Source organism: Hemicordylus capensis, chromosome 1 (genome assembly GCF_027244095.1).
Source record: "Hemicordylus capensis ecotype Gifberg chromosome 1, rHemCap1.1.pri, whole genome shotgun sequence".
NCBI classification, from domain to species: Eukaryota; Metazoa; Chordata; class Lepidosauria; order Squamata; family Cordylidae; genus Hemicordylus; species Hemicordylus capensis.
In genome coordinates this window covers 437,053,329-437,070,629 of record NC_069657.1, presented here as the reverse complement: position 1 = coordinate 437,070,629, position 17,301 = coordinate 437,053,329, and the positions used below count along the sequence as shown (strand labels likewise).

The 17,301-nt window shown below is 45.8% G+C and overlaps 1 protein-coding gene across 11 annotated transcripts in view; it reads right to left on the bottom strand.

Moving 5' to 3' along the window:
- The window catches only part of FOXN2 (forkhead box N2), a 114,913-nt gene that overhangs the window by 54,547 nt on the left and 43,065 nt on the right, over positions 1-17,301 (bottom strand). For all 11 annotated transcript variants that reach the window (XR_008305816.1, XR_008305827.1, XM_053244188.1 and 8 more), the window contains 3 exons: positions 12,110-12,234; positions 7,873-7,937; positions 2,003-2,071 (listed from right to left, as the gene is read on the bottom strand). Coding sequence is in view for 9 of the 11 variants with exons in the window: in XM_053244188.1 (XP_053100163.1) it covers positions 2,003-2,071; positions 7,873-7,937; positions 12,110-12,234 (259 nt within the window). In the remaining 2 variants the exon portion in view is untranslated. The remainder of the gene's footprint in view (positions 1-2,002; positions 2,072-7,872; positions 7,938-12,109; positions 12,235-17,301) is intronic.

Below are 17,301 nucleotides of genomic sequence, written 5' to 3'. Positions count from 1 at the left end.
AGAAATTTCTGAGGCCACAGAATTGTGTCATTTGATTGGCCAAGTAAAGGAATCTCTGCTTACAGGTATCTCCAATAAGGTGTATTTTTATACTTCTTTTGCACACCAGAGCACTATTTGTGTATTCCCTGGATGCGTTTAAGGAGAAGATGTGGAGGGAGAGCAGAGATGTGCCTGCTCGTTCTGCCTCCTGGTGATTTGGAAAAGCAGATCCTCTCCAGACCTGGAGATCTGCAGGAGGATCCTACATATGTCCTGCTGCAGGACGCATGTACAGTCCTCTCTTACCAACCATAGCTTTCCCAATTGTGGATTTGAGTATCCACGATTGGGAAATTGTAACCGGTCTTGACAACTGTGATCTAAGTATCTGCGGTTTGGTGAGATTTTTTTCCTTTCTTCCAATTTTGGGAGGGTTTTCACGATTTTCAGGGGTCCCCTTCACCCCTCTTACTGACTCCTGGTCATTTGGAGGTATCCCCCCCTTATTTTTTTACTGTATTTTTCAGTCTTTTTGGGGCCACGATTCCCCTAATCCTGTTTGCCATTGATTTTGATGGCTTGTCTACTGTGAATTCGCCAAAGACGAGGTTTTCCCAGTCTCTAAGATGTATAAGTTGTTGCTTTTGGAGGGGACACGAGATGAAGTGGTTAAAACAACTATGATAAGATGGGCTCAAGATGTGGATCATAATATAGATATGGCAGCTTGGGAAAAATTATGGAAAACTGATTTAAAGTTCACTGCATGTTATACTTTAAAAGAAAATTATTATAAGATGATGTACAGGTGGTATTGGACACTGAAAAAAATAGCATTAATGTATTAAAATGTTTCAAACAAATGTTGGAAATGTGGACAATGTGAAGGAACTTTTTTCCATATGTGGTGGTCATGTGGGAAGGCAAAGGCCTTTTGGGATATGATATATAATGAGCTGAAGAAAATTTTTTAAAATGGCATTTCCTAAGAGGCCAGAATCCTTCCTGCTGGGAATAACTCAAGGAGAGTTCTCCAGAAGAAACTTAACATTTTTAATGTATGCAACCACGGCGGCTAGAATAGTATATGCGCAGAAATGGAAAGACAATAAAATGCCCTCAAAAGAAGACTGGTTGATAAAAATTTTGGAATACGCTGGGATGGCAAAACTTACAGCACTTATAAGGGATGAAAACTTGGAATGTTTCAAAGAAGATTGGGAACCATTCTTACTTTACTTAAAGAACTATTTTTCCAATATGGACCTTTCAGCAGGGTTTGAAATTCAGTAATAACAGCAGGTTGGGCAGGGTAAAATCGAGTTTGCAATGTGGAGTATATATGTTTTGAATTCCTATAGCAATAGTTTATATGTATAGCTAACATGAACCGCGCAGACTGGTAAGTGGGAAGTCAATATTTATTTAATTAAATGTAATTGGATTGTTAAGATATTGTAAAAACCAATACAATTTTAAAATGCAAAGATGAGGTTTTCCCGGAACGGAGGTAAAGGGGACGGGCTAGCAGGTGCAGTCCTGCTTTGCCCTCCTGTGTTCAATGAACACACGTTACAGGGTTCTGAATAGACCTCATAATGCATCTCAAAGTGGTAGTTTACAATCCAAAGTATATCTGGCTTCTGAAGTCACACAGAACTACTACTGAAGGTAGTTTTTGACTGGGTGGATTACACTGGGCGGAATGAGCAGTGTCATCCCAGTAATCAAGTGCACTGGACTGAGTGTTGGGTACCCAAATTAGCATGTGTATTAGATTGGTAAAAGACCCAAATAGTGCAGCAACATCATGATACACCTGGCAGCATTACAAAGCTTCATGCTTTGTTGCAGCTGATGCACCTCCTGCACACATAATTTGATGCTTAGACTACAATCCTATGCACTCTTGCGTAGAAATAAGCTCCACTGAACACAGTGGGACTTTCTTCCAAGTAAAATGTGCATAGGATAAAGCTGCACATTATCTATTTATCGTTTTAAAAAAGATTGTACTTACAGTCTAAAATGCCTTGTTCAATGGAAGTATTCAACAGCATCATGGCAGTAGCAGCATCAATATCAGAGTCTGAAAAGAAAACCATCCCCCTATTAGGCTTCATTTGAAGAATTAAGTGTGATCAAAGCCTAAATATAATGTTTTAAAAGCTAACAACAGATGAGTTACAGTTAGTTATTTGGCCAAGGGTCAATAAGAGCCCCTGGTGGCGCAGTGGTAAAATTGCCGCCCTGTAACCAGAAGGTTACAAGTTCGATCCTGACCAGGGGCTCAAGGTTGACTCAGCCTTCCATCCTTCCGAGGTCGGTAAAATGAGTACCCAGAATGTTGGGGGCAATATGCTAAATCATTGTAAACCGCTTAGAGAGCTCCGGCTATAGAGCGGTATATAAATGTAAGTGCTATTGCTATTGCTAATATCATTTATTTAAAATCATATCTTATTTTTCCATCTAATAGAATCCAGATGTTCAAAGCAGTGTACATGAACAAGAATTAAGCACAGACCAACATATAGACAAAGGTGAACCTGAAGGTTCTCTACTGAGGCTTGAACTGAATTGGAGGGGGGGGCCACGAAACTTTGGTGAGTGAAAGTCACGTGTTCTTTTAGAAAGAATCTGAGAGGGGATTAAAGAATCCAGACAAATGTTTGAGTGGAACATAGGAAGCTGCCTTCTACTGAGTCAGTCCATTGGTCCATCTAGCTCAGTACTTACTCTGACTGGCAGCGGCTTTCCAAGGTTTCAGGCAGGAGTCTTTCCCAGCCCTACCTTCAGTTGCCAGGGATTGAACCCAGGGCCTTCTACATGCAAAGCAGATGCTCTCCCACTGAGTTATGGCCCCATCCTCAGCAAGTTTTCTTTCTATTCCGAGCCACCACATGTGGCAACATTTCTCTTTCCCCACCCTTTGAAAACAACTGTACATCCCTTTGCCCACCAGTCCTCAATCTCAGTTCTCTTGTGTGCTCACACGATGGCTTAAACGGGTTAGGGCAGCAATCTGAGGTTTCCTGCATCTGCAGCTAGAGTCTCTTCAGAATCCTGTGTGGTCCTCACAGCCAGTCTGCTGCCACTCGTTGCTTAAAGCCAGGCATGAAGAAATGCTGTCTCAGTTGATCAGTCAGACAAAATATTTTACTTATGTTGGTACATTGCTCATTAAGACTTTTTTCAGGCAACATATTTCACTTGTCACAGACTAGTAGATTTATGCAGCCCAGGCTATAGACATAAGGACTTTCTTGATCCTCTGAAGATCCACAAAGTCTCAGCTTCTCGCACCTGAAATTCCTCCTTCCTTCTCCTCTCTTCCTTCCTCTCCAGTTATCTTCAACTGCCCTCATCTCTCATCCACTGGGATTCCAGCTGTTGCCTAGCACAGGACTGGACACATTTCCTCTAGATCTAGGAGCCAGCCCTAAAAATGTAGGTGCCAGACAATGGACCTTTGACAAAATTATTGGACTTAATGATGGACATTGTGTGGGGTGGTGGTGGTAAATGGGCTTCTCTTTAGCCCCTTTACAAGCAGCCCACTTAGAACAGAAACAGGACTGCCTGGGACAAATAAAGATGTAATTCCAGGGGTGGAACCACCATTGTGCGAACAGGTTCAAAGAACCCGGGCCGCCAATTAAAGGAGCCACTGAAGCCCGCAGGAGAGTGTGGCTTGGGTGCCAGAGAAGCCCCGAGCAAACTCCCCCCTCCCACACCTGGGCTCCTGAGAGCCCCGAGCAAACTCTCTGATTGTTATTTCAGGCAGCGCTGGCTGCCTGATAGGATGTATTTCCCTTTTTCTTCCTCTCGCGCTGCCTGAAATGACAAAATAAGAGCTTGCTTGGGCTCTTGGGAGCCCAAGTGTGAGAGGGAGGAGTTTGCTTGGGGCTCCTCTGGAGCCCAAGCCATGGCCCCATGTGCATGACACCATGTGCATGGGGCGTAACTCAAGGGGGCCGCCGAGCAGGGCCAGACCCAGGCCACCATTTGGCTGGCTCCACAACTGTGTAATTCAATAACTCTGCCTTTGAATATCCTAGTCTAGGTGCCATGCATCACAAAAGGGGGCGTGGCCTGGGCTCCTAAGTGCCCAAGCGAGCTCTCAGCTTGTGGGAGAGAAAGGGAAATACGTCCTATCAGGCAGCCAGCGCTGCCTGAAATAACAAGCAGAGAGTTTGCTTGGGACTTTTGGGAGCCCGGGTGTGGGAGGAGGGGAGTTCATTTGCATCTCCTCCAGAGCCAAAGCCACACCCCCATGCGTGTGACATCATGCACATGGGGTATAACTGGAGGGAACCGCTGAGCAGGGTTGGACCCAGGCCACCATTCGGCTGGCTCCACGACTGTGTAATTCAATAACTCTACCTTTGAATATCCTAGTCTAAATGCCACGGTTCAATTTCCAGGCACCAAGGCCCCCTGGCACCTAGGATTTGCCAAGCTCTGGCCTAGCCCTTGTTGTCTGGACTCTCCTCCTGACTCAGTTCTGCAGTGGCAGCAATTGCACTACTCCTCTTGGCAGCCATCTTTCCCCCCAGAATTCTCCTCAGAATGGCACTTTGTCCTGATGCAGCATTAGTCAGAGGGGGTTATGTGGGGGAAATGCCAGCCACTGGGAAGAGTGCTGCTGTGGCCACTGCCATTAGGTTTTGTGCCCCCTCTTTTTATCTCCACCCCTCCCCGAAGAACTGCCAAAATAGCCCCTACACTTCTACAGCCTACAAATAGGGCTGCAAAAGTCAGGAGGTCATTTTGGCCCAGTCCTAACAGCATCACAGCAAAACACTTCACAGCACAGAGAATCCAAAATCCCAAAGCAGGAGACCAGTATATGAGCTATCCAAGCCACAGGCACATCCAAACAAAGATGATTTTGCCTCACATCACTAGGAAGGGAGACAATATGTCGTCTTGGGGAAGGGAGTTCCACAGCCTACATGCCACATTGAAGAAGGTTCTCTCTTACATTCCTGCCAACTGCACCTCTGATGGGGCCATGACATGGAGCAGAGCCTACACCAATGACCCAAGTAAACAGGTGTGCTCATGTGGGAGGAGATAGTCCTTTAAGTAACCCAGAGTTAGTTCAAGTAATGCTTTGTCCACTGGCTTGTTGCACAGGATAAGGATGTGTGCACACAATGAGAACACATGTCCTTTCCCCCTCTAAGCCCAGGGGCGTCCTTAGTCAGTCACATGGGAAATGGTTGACATGGGCACTTACAGTGCACATACTTCCTTATCCTGTGGAGTCGGATCAGTGGAAATAGCTCCTGGTCCCAAGCCGTTTAAGACCAGAGCTGGTCTCGTGGTAGCAAGCATGAATTGTCCCTTTTGCTAAGCAGGGTCCACCCTAGTTTGCATTCAAATGGGAGACTACATGTGTGAGCACTGCAAGACATTCCCCTCAGGGGACTGGGCAGCTCTGGGAAGATTTCCGGCATGCTTGCATGCAGAAGGTTCCAAGTTCCCTTCTTGGCATCTCCAAGATAGGGCTAGGAGAGACTCCTGTCTGCAGCCTTGGAGAAGCCACTGCCAGTCTGCGTAGACAATACTGAGCTAGATGGACCAATAGTCTGACTCTCTAGAAGGCAGCTTCCTATGTTCCTAAGGCAGTGGGGCCAATGGTGGCCCCATTAACCTGAAGTGCTGCCCCCTGACTTGCTGGGCCAGTCACTTCCCTCTCAGCCTAACCTACTTCACAGGGTTGTTGTGAAAGAGAAACTTAAGTATGTAGTACACCACTCTGGGCTCCTTGGAGGAAGAGCGGGATATAAATGTAATACTACTACTACTACTATGATGAATAATAATAATTATTATTATTTATTGGCTCTGTGTGATGTTTTAGCCAAAGCTGAATAGTCTGCACGGTCCCCATGGCACCACACAGAGACAACCATTCCAAAGGTGCAGTGCTGCACTTTGCCAAGCACGGTGTGGCAGGGATGGGGACAACACTCTTTGGAGGGGAAACGGAGCCCTCTTAAGCCCCTGCACCATCTTGGAAGGCATGCACAACGTGCTGAGAAGTGTAGCAACACTTTCCTTCTAGAGCTCTTGAGAGAGGGCTCTGCCTCTCTTAAAGGCTCCTCCCAACTCATAGAAAAATGGAGGCCTTAGTCTCTCTCAGCATAGAGGAAAATACGGCACTGTGGAGAGATCAGCACAGTGGGAAATGGCTCTCACATTGAAAGGTTTTTGCCAAAGTGGCCCCCACTTGAAAAGTAGCAAAGTGCATTGATTTAGGACTTTAAATGGCAATAACCAGCCTTTTGGTTTCAGCTCTGAAATGGTCTGTATCAACAGCCCAAAGAAAGCCCAGTGGGTCTGGTTGCGAGAGCAAGGTTGCAGCGGGAAATGGGTGGGATGCCGAAGCGAAGAAGTGGGGTGAAAGGCTGCAACTGAAGGGAAAGATGGCAGGAACAGAGAGCTGAAATGGGAAGAAGAAACAGGAGCAGGAAGCCAAGTCGTAGACGGAAGCTGACTCTAGAGAAGCTCTTGCTTGCAGCTGTTGCACCAGTGAGTGTCTGGCTGAGACTGAGGAGCTCACCAAGAGAGAAAGAAGTCCCACCTCGTCTTGGACTCAGCTGGATCCCAATCCAGGGGTTGCTCCCTCCTTTCCCCAAACAGGCCCATGAGAAGGGATGCCTCAGGCAGCCAGGTAAGCAATCCTCTGCTGGTTTTGGAGCCAACCCTGGTCTGATGCCACTGGCTAACATACAGTGCAGCACGTTGCCCAAGGAAGAGGGACGCTGCTGCCAAGCTTCCACCTCATCCTCCTTTAAGGGCTTAGTTATTAAACTGCAAAGTCAGAGGGAGCAAGGACAAGCACTTATAGAGGCAAAAAGGCAATGGTTTAGGAGGGAGGAAGCAGGAAGAAGGGAAAATAGAGATGTTGGGGGGAAACCACAACCATGCAATCTAAATAATAAATGGGGAATAGATTAAGATTTAGATGAGATTTAAAGGCATGATAGCAAATGCAGCTGTACTTTTTTTTAAAAATGGAAGCAATAAAGATGAAGTCAAGACTAAGGTCCAGATGGAATCAGTACTTTTAGAGTAGTTCAAGGGACCAGGGACAAAGATGGCAAGCACAGCTTGGGAGGGAGGGGATTGCTTTTCATACTTCAAGAACAGGCTGGTGTCCAATAAGATCTGAAATTCTCCTTGACTTCTTTTTTGCAAACACTCATCTACAGAGTTGCTAATGTATTTGGCTGCAAAAACATTTATTTTGATTTCTCAGCTTCCAGTACTGGTTTAGAGGCAATCCACCATTTTACTGACTGTGCTAACCAAGTTTAAATTCACCTTCTCCAAATACATATGCTACCACACTAGCACTCTTTAGCTTTGCAGAGGTACCGCTTTCTACCAATGGATGTCAGAGCAAACTATGACCTTCACAAAACAAGAGCTTTCCCAGGCAGCAGGCTTTACTGTGGGTTTTCTGCGAGGCTTTACGGCGAATTCATGTTGCCCCCAAAAACCAACACAAAAAGTTGATTTTTTTTAACCACAGATATAAATTGGGCTACACCTGATGAAAACTCCAAACTGTGTGTGAAGTGCTCCCTGATAGCTTACAGAGACTTCGGGGTAAATTTGGCCATTATGTGAACACACACCTCCATTCCGGAGGAGATACGAACTCAAAGCCGGGTGTGAAAAGCTTCCAGGAAGCATGTGGGGGGGTGGAGTCGAATCTAGGTGTGCGAGTGGAGGAGGGAGGAGATGGGCCCAAAGCTTGTTCACAATGGCCAAGCCATGGTTAGCTGTGACATCTGAATCACGTCACAAACAGAGGCTTTGATAAGTCCCCAAGTCAGAGGAGGGACAACTGGCAATGGATACCACACTTACCTTTGATAGATCGACCTTGACTCTGTTTCAAGACTGAGGTTAAGTAGTGGGGAGATGATGAACCACTGAAAGAGAAAGAAGAAAAAGTCCAGGTTTTACTGTGCTAGCCAAGATTAAGTTCGCCTTCTCTAAATACAGTTGCTTCCACACTATTTAGCCAGCATGGTGTCGTGATCAGAATGTTAGACCAGGACCAGGGAGCACAAGTTCAAATCCCCACCCAGCCATGAAACTCTCAGCCTAACCTACCTCACAGGGTTGTTGAAAGGATCAACATAACCATGTATGTCACTCTGAACTCCTCCTTGGAAGAAGAGTGGGATATAAATGTAAAAATAATTTTTAAAAAATTTCTAAAATGTAAATAAATAAAAAATTAGTTTTGTGGAAGTAGCACTTTTCCACCACTGGCTGAAAGCAGAATTAGGACTATGGTTCCACATGTGGAAGTGCTTTGCTTCATCAGTGCCCCTGAAGAAGAGTATCCACTCAAAACATGTTGGAACCCAAACATTAGGTGCATTTCTAGTGCACCTCTGGGTTTTCCTCACCTGCTATTTTTACTCTGGACCCCAAGCCAAGGTCTGACATGGGGCTTGAAGATCTCATTCAAAAGTGTTCAGAGGGAAGAGAACTGGTCTTGTGGTAGCAAGCATGACTTGTCCCCTTAAGCTAAGCAGGATCCACCATGGTTGCATATGAAAGTGAAACTAGAAGTGTGAGCACTGTAAGATATTCCCTTTAGGGGTTGGAGCCGCTCTGGGAAGAGCATGTAGGCTCCAAGTTCCTTCCCTGGCTTCTCCAAGATAGGGCTGAGAGAGATTCCTGCCGGCAACCTTGGAAAAGCCACTGCCAGTTTGTGTAGACAATACTGAGCAAGATGGACCAAGGGTCTGACTCTGTGTATGGCAGCTTCCTATGTTCTATATCATACAGGAAGCTGCCTTCTGCTCAGGTCAATGATTGGTCCATCTAGCTAAGAACAGTCTGCACTGACTGGCAGAAACTCTCCAGGATTTCAGGCAAGGGCCCCTCCCAGTCCTACCAGGAGATGCCAGAGATTAAAACTTGGGACCTTCTGCATACAAAGCAACTGCCCTCCCACTTAGCTACAGCCTTCCCCCATGCCAAGAGCGAATTTTAAGCAGTCATCTTTAAAGGATTAAATGGGGGTGGGGGTGGGGGGGAGAGACATGTCCTTTTAGGCTAGCTCAGATGACTTTCCCAATGTGATCTGAGCATACGTCTGTAATGAGCATCTGTTAACAGAAGCCCTCCTGGCAAGAGCTTCTACTGCAGTCTATTTTAGGAAGGGGATTGGAAGCACAGTGTCCTTCCTGCAGCAAAAACTGCAGTGGTGCACAGATCTACCTCAGGGAAGGTATTTCAGTACTTTAAAAAGCCACCCACGTGACTTCAGAAGCCCTCGTTACCTAGGCAGTGGCACTCATTGGCCGACTGAAGTGCATGCAGCCTTTGGTTCAGCTTGGTGGTTTGGTTTTATCTGTTTGCAAAAAAATGTTTTGTTTGAACACAAGAGGCACTGGAATGAAATCTGGGACATGTCTTCAAGACACAATTCTACATTTCAAGCTCACGCCCCAGCTCAACTCTGGCATCCATTTTCAGAGACAAGGAAAAGACCGTAACACCCTATAACTGCTCCTAACTGAGCAAAGAGGCACCTTTTTAAAGCAAGATTCTCTTACATTTAGTAGGGGGAGAGCAACTGGCCCTATCTTGTATCCAACTCAGCACAGCATCCCTTCCATGGCCATTGTCAGTGGCTGTCCCCCACCACAAGCTTTTATCCTTTCTGTGCTGGGAAGGTGCTTCAAACCCCTGATCAGTCCGATTGCCCTTTTCTGCACCCTTTCCACCTCTATGAGGCTGTTCACACAAGCAGCCAAACCCAGGCTTGGTCAGCCCTGCCTAGGTTTGGTTGCCCGTGTTAAGCGCCAGGATCGATGCTGATGCCGCCTGCCCATAAGCCCGGGGATTTGCCCCAGGTACGGGGTCATGCATGTGACCCCCGGGACCTCTTGTCTCAGAGCCGGGGAGAGACAGGGGGAAGGCGGGATCACTCCTGCCCTCCCCCACACAATCCGGGCTGAAGCCCTGTGTGCTGCACTTACAAAGGAGCACCACTGAGGCAAGCAGCACAGCAGCAGGGAAGCCAGGGGAAGGATGCGCTTGATTTACCAAAAACAGGTTCTTGTCTGGGTGGTGTAAAAACGCCAATCAACACACAACCAGAGGAAAAATGCCAGTTGGGCCTGGATCTTCTCTATTGGCCCTTCTAGGTGTTATCTCTCTAGTATCAAATGGTAGAGAGGGTTAGGGGAGAAATGCTAATATTGGGGTATAAATGCTTATAACCAACAAAGGACTTCGCTCTCAATCTGGGTGCAACCCTGAAACCGTTTATTTCTGCAGAAAAACTTGTAAGTTTTTCCTCTGGTTGTGTGTTGATTGACGTTTTTACACCACCCAGACAAGAACCTGTTTTTGGTATCTCACCCTGGAGTAGGTGCCCCACTGTGAGTGCTCAGCTACCGACCTAGAGCGTCCAACTCGGGGGTGGGGTGGATCCCGCAATGCACCGTGCTCATCACGCTGTGCATTGTGGGATCTCTTGATGCCGGGCGTCCAACACTCTAACCTCTACACCACGCTGGCCACCTCTTTGCACCTTTCATCCCACGTAGAGGAGGCCCCTCCTACGTCACACAAATGCACGCTGTGCATGCACAGTGGCCATTTGTGTGCCATAGCAGGGGCCTTCACTACACAAGATGTTGGTGCAGCACCACTCGTCACTGCTTCTTGCAGCGGTAAGAACAACTTTTTAAGAAGGTACCTCTCATGCGCCCGCCCCTGCCCCCATCGCCCACACTGTCCTCAGGCCCCTCACCGGCTGGCCAGAATGGTGGAACATTCCAGGTCGGACTGGGTTTGTTCCGATGGATCGCTCCAGCGCTCTGCGTTCTGTTCAGAGCTCAGAACAGAATGCAAAATGTGTTCCTTGCACACCCCTAGAACAGATAGGAAATGTACTACTGCACATACATTGAACAGAATATGTGTGAATAAGGCTAAGGCCACAGGTACCTGAAGGTGAGCTACAGAACATTCTCAGAGCCTCCCACAGTGTCCTACACACTCAGTACTTCTGCAGAGGGCCAGGGCGGGGAGGGAGCACAGGCTGGTTTTCAATTATTACTAAACATTGATGCAGGCCTTATTTTAGTTCCCTTTGACCCTTTCTTTAAAAATTCATCTTGAGCTTGATGTTTCACCAAGCAGTCGATTTATCTTTGTAAGGATAAAGATTTTCTCTTTAAACACAGGGCCTTAATTAGGTATGTCGATTTTAATGTGCTTCTAGTTCTTTTTTTAATTGAGATGAGTGTCAGTTTCACGTAAAGTAACAATTGATATTTTCTCCCATCAGTTTTGCAGCTAAAACAGATTTCTCCTCATTGCCCGTCATCATGGCTTGCTAGCATAATGGGCACCTTTGACAGAAAGGAGATCTGACAGCTGCGCCTGGTGGACCATTTCTACCATATACTGACAGCACTCCAAGTAGAGAAACCAAGAACTAGCAGAGAGCATATCCCTTTCCTTTATATATCCATTTGCTTTCCAGAATTCCCAAACTCAGCTCACAAAGGGAAAGAACATTCCAAACACACTAGGCTCTTCCAGAGAGCAATAAACTGAGCAATGTGAGATGCAAGTTCTAAGTGAAAGCTTACTCACCCTCCACATATTCCCACAGGCTTCTGTTTCTTTCCTGGTGGAATCTCATGCTGTGTTCAGATGCCGAGCAGGGACCTCATGCAATTTTCACAGCACCACCTGCTGGCCAGCTCTTGCTTTCCATGAATAACCCACCCTTTCCCCCATTTGCTAGAAAAGTAGTAATGAGAAAGGCAGGTGGCACTGTGGAAATCGTGTGAGATCCTGTTGGGAAAGAGGACAGAAGCTGTGTGAAGAGTGAGTAAGCTCTTGCTTAGAACTTCTGTGGAAGCTTCTCACATTGCACAGGAAGCGCTGTCTGCCCCTCATCTCACAAAGATGTACTCTTATTCTAAGCTATGACTCTTTTTAAAAAGATAAGCATGTGGCATTCTTTGGAAGAAGGAGGAGGAAGAATACTGTATTCTTACATTATTACACAAAAGTGAAGTCTTTTTTATTTTTACATGACTGCATTAAAAAAAAAACCTACCTCAGTGGTGATGCTGGTGGTGTATAAAATGTAAACGCAGAAGGGAAGGGTTGCTTCTTCAGAGCTTGTATAAGGTTAGGTTTATACTCTGGGTCCACACACCATAAGGAACCTTTTCCATTCACCTAGAAAATAACAAAGCAACAGGGCTCATTACAAAGGCTCATTACGACTACTATTATTTTTATACTGCTTTTGAACCAAAAGAATTTGTCAAAGCAGTTTACAAAGAAAAAGAATAATAGGAAGAAGGTGCTTGTATATATGATATAATTTGAAAAGACAGGATCACCACTTCCACAGCTGGTTCACTGAAAGTTAAGTTTCGTTCTACCAAGGTGCAGTAACAATCCCTGGACACCTACTTTTTTATAAAAAATTACTACTACTACTTTTGAGAATATTTAATACACCTCTTTTCAACAAAATGTTAACAAAGCTCACAATTTTCAAAAATGTGAAAAAATTGTTCCCTGTCCCAAAGGGACCAATAATCTAACAAGAAAAAGACATAAAACAATTTTCCAGCAATAGCCCCTGGAAAAGACACCATGTTGGGTTGAATAGGGACAGTTTCTCTCCTATATATAGGAGAACAATCACTTGAAAGATGCCTCTTTGGCCATTTAGGAGAGATTTGCAAGAACTTGAAAGAGATTTGCAAGATTTGAAAGAAGTACTTTTAAAAAAGGATACACTGCTTTCAACAACAACAACAAATACCTCCTCAAAGCAGTTTACATAGCATAATAAATTTGAAGTTGTTTCTCTTAATAGAAGATGGATCACTAATTTGGCACCTAGGAGATTCTCAGCAGAATGTTGTTAGTCTTTTACTTACAAATGGGACCTGCAACATTTTATACTTGACACCAGGTCTATTTAGCTGAGAGACATTAGCTTGTATGTGCAACAGCAGAGGTGGGAAAACTTCAGACTGCCCAGGCCAACTTTGTTTTAACTAGTCCCCAAAGTCCACCAACTGAAGCAAGGTGCAAAATGGGGGGGGCAGTGTGGTGTAGTGGTTAGAGTGTTGGACTAGCACCCGGGTGATCTGTGTTCAAACCCCCATTCAGCCATGAAACTCACTTGGTGACTCTGGGCCAGTCACTTTTCCCTCAGCCTAATCTACCTCACAGGGTTGTTGTGAGGATAAGCATAACCACATATACTGCTCTGGGCTCTTTGGAAGAAGCGCGGGATATAAATGTAATAAGTAAATAAGTAAGTAAGTAAGTAAGTAAGTAAATAAATAAATGCTGTGCCCCATGAGCTATACACTGACACAACCTGTATATACAAGTACCAAAACCACTCCTACTACACCAGATTGTCTGCAAATCAGGAGGATCTAACACAAAACTCTAAAGCAAGACAACAGAGCTGCACAAGAACTGCTCAAAGACAAACAATTCATAAGCAAAGCCACCCAATATCCTCCAGCCAACTTCAACTCTTGGTTACAGGTGTTGGATGAACATTGTGTGGCAGAAAGAATCCGTCACAGGCAACCTGGCATTTCTAGGTTCAGATGGCATGGAAACGGCCAGAAGCAGCCTCTCGCTCTGGGAGTATGTGCTTCCCAGGAAACACTTTACCTTCCACCTTATTTTCTGCGGGCTGTCTGAATCTGCCCTTAATTTGTAATTTTATATCCTATCACTAAAACATCCTCAAAGTCAGGAGGCCGATTCAGACATTAGGGTGTGCATAAAACCAGCTGGCCCAGTTCGAGTCCAAACCGGACCCGAACAGGACTGGGCTAGTTTGGTTTTGTCCCCCATCAGAACCCACCCACCCCTAGGTTTGGTTTGGTTGGGGGTTCATGAGTCAATTAAAAAAAAATAGTACTTACCCCCTCCAGGGGGCTTCTCCAAGGCCATGGAAGTTGCCCCTCCCCCCCAATTGTGCAAGTGCGTGGCCTCCAAAATGGCCACCACAATGGGGAAAAGGCCTAGAAAGGGCTGAAGAAAGCTTGAACCAGGCAATTTTTGCCACAAGAAAGGGGGAAGGGAAACCTCCACAGACACGCCCCCCCCCAGGCCTTGGAGAAACTCCCTGGAGGGAGTTAAGTACTGAAATAAATACAAAAAAGATTTACTCGCGAACCCCCAGAACGGCCAGCGGGTTCAGTCCAGGGTCAGACCAAACAGGGGGTGGCTCAGTTAGACCCCGAACAGTCAAACCGAACCGGTCAGACGTTGAACACGTTCAATGTTGAACCTGTTTGCACATTCCTATCAGACATTATGCTGCGTGTGCATTCAGGTGTCTGTACACATGTGCACGTGTATACCCAAAGCCCACAAAAATTGTAGATAGTCATCTTGGTCTGTTAAGAAAAACAAAACAAAACTCAAAGTGAAAGGACACAGAGTTCTGAGCTACCAGCTTTCAAGTAGCGTGCTTTTTGGAAAATTCTTCATTGAGTTGGATATTAAGCAAAGTGAATATTAACACTAATCAAATTAAGTCTGCATAACTCCTCCTGCACATCCTCTTAAGACTATTACAAACTGAAGACTTTCAGGCTCTTATGTCATGCCCATTTTTTTTTTATTCCTCCATCCCAATTTGGCTTTGATTGAACACCAAGACTGAGAGTTCTTGGCAGCCAGCATTACCAGTATAGAAAAGGTGTAAAGTGTGCAGATTGTCTGGCCAATAGTAGCATCCTTGCAGCCACATTTTGAATTAGTTTCATCTGTACCAGGCCTGCACAACGCAAAGCCTGGGGGCCAAATCAGGCCCATGGGCACTGTTCCCTCTAAGGCTTGCGCACGTGCGTGCACTCACAAGTTTTTGGATGTCCACTCAGTTCATTTTAGATCCTGCTCAGGTTGAATCAGGAAGACCCCATTTGGAATGCAGGTGTGCACACACTGCCTTGATACTGCCGCCCAAACAAAACTCATTCCACACAGATGAAAAAAATTAGAGGGATCACTGCCCATGGGGCATTTTTTTTCTGGTCCCCAGGTAAGAATATCCTGTACCAGGAGGAGGAGCCATGAAGAGTTCTTGGCTAGTCCTACGGCTCAATGCAGTTGGGTGCTTGAGACCAGATGAGATGCATGTGGCAGCAACGGACCAACAGTGAGTGAGCCAGTTGCTGGATGGAGTAGGCTGGAACAGTGGTAAGAGCAGCATCAACATCAAATGGGCACATGCAGAGCAGACCCCAGAAAGGCAGAGGCAAGTGCTGAATGTAGGGAGAGTTCCCTCTTCTCCGAGTGGGGGCATCCTCTGTACTCTCCAGAAACTTCCTTACAGCACCATCTTATGCATGTTTACTCAGAAATACATCCCATGGTGTACCACGGAAGGCTTACTCCCAAGTAAGCTTGCCTAGGACTGCAGTCTGAAAGCAACAGCGATTTAGGGCATTTGTCTGGGGCCCCACTGCCTGAGCCGGGACCTGTTTTCTGGCCACTATCCTTGGTTAAAATTGTGGGATCCTTGACAGGGGGGGAAGATCCACAAGTAGCTAATAACTACGTTCATTAGTATTGATAATTAATTTTAATGTACTAATATGCTGAAAAATTACCTTGGCCACTACACAGCATGTCCTGGTTGGTTCTGGTTCACCGAAACATTTGAGTTGTACAGCCCTGGTCTACACTGACCGACAGCAGCTTTCCAAGACTGCAGGCAGGAATCTTTCCTAGCCCGAACTGGAGATGCCAGGGATTGATGGAACCTGGGACTACCTGCAGATGCTCTACCACTGAGTTACAGCCACATCCCATCTCCGAGGAGTTTCATATAGATGTTAAAATGCATGGGGGAGAAGACTGAATCACACCATAAGTCAAAGGCTATGAGTAGCAAGGAGAGTTCCCCAGTACATAAGAACGTAAGAACAGTCCTGCTGGATCAGGCCCCAGGCCTATCTAGTCCAGCATCTTGTTTCACACAGTGACCCACCAGATGCCTCCAAGAAGCCCACAGGCAGGGGTGTAAGGGCATGCCCTCTCTCCTGCTGTTGCTCCCCTGCAATGGGTATTCAGAAGCATCTTGCCTCTGAGGCTGGAGATGGACTATAGCCCTCAGACTAGTAGCCATTGATAGACCTGTCCTCCATGAATTTATCTAAGTCCTTCTTAAAGCCATCCAGGCCGTTGGCTGTCACCACATCTTGAAGCAGAGAATTCTACAAGCTGATTATGAGTTGTGTGGAAAAAATACTTGCTTTTGCCAGTCCTAAACTGCTTCGCAGTGAATGCATCACTGAGAGACCTTAAAGGCCAAGTTGAAGATAGATCATCCTGGAGAGAATCTACCTATGTGGTTGCTAAGAGTTTACACCCACTTGACGGCACTTAATCAGTCAATGAAACTGCTTGGCAATCAGCTTCATGGGATGACCTCTGGTTCTAGTGTTATGAGAAAGGGAGAAAAAATTCTCTCTCCTCCCACTCCATGCATGATTTTATAGACCTCTATCATGTCTCCCCACAGTCGTCTTTTTTCTAAACTAAAAAGCCCCAGGTGTTGTAGTCTTGCCTCATAAGAAAGGTGCTCTAGGTCCCTGATCATCTTGGTTGCCCTCTTCTGCACCTTTTCCAGTTCTACAATGTCCTTTTTTAAATGTGGTGACCAGAATTATACACAGTACTCCAGGTGTAGCTGCACCATAGTTTTGTATAAGGGCATTATAATATTAGCCGTTTTATTTTCAATCCCCTTCCTAATAATCTCTAGCATGGAATTAGCCTTTTTCACAGCTGCCGCACATTGAGTCGACACTTTCAACGAACAATCCACCACAACCCCAAGATCCCTCTTCTGTTCAGTCACCAATAGCTCAGATCCCATCAGCGTATACTTGAAGTTGTGTTTTTTTGTCCCAATGTGCATCACTTTGCACTTACCAACATTGAACCGCATTTGCCATTTTGTTTCCTATTCCCTCAGTTTGGAGATATTCTTTTGTAGCTCTTCACAATCTGTTGTAGATTTCACTACCCTAAATAGTTGGGTACTATCTATATATTTTGCCACCTCACTGCTTACCCCCACTTCTACCTCCACTTCGAGAGCCAGCGTGGTGTAGTGGTTAGAGTGCAGGACTAGGACCGGGGAGAACCGAGTTCAAATCCCCATTCAGCCATCATACTTGCTGGGTGACTCTGGGCCAGTCACTTCTCTCTCAGCCTAACCTACTTCACAGGGTTGTTGTGAAAGAG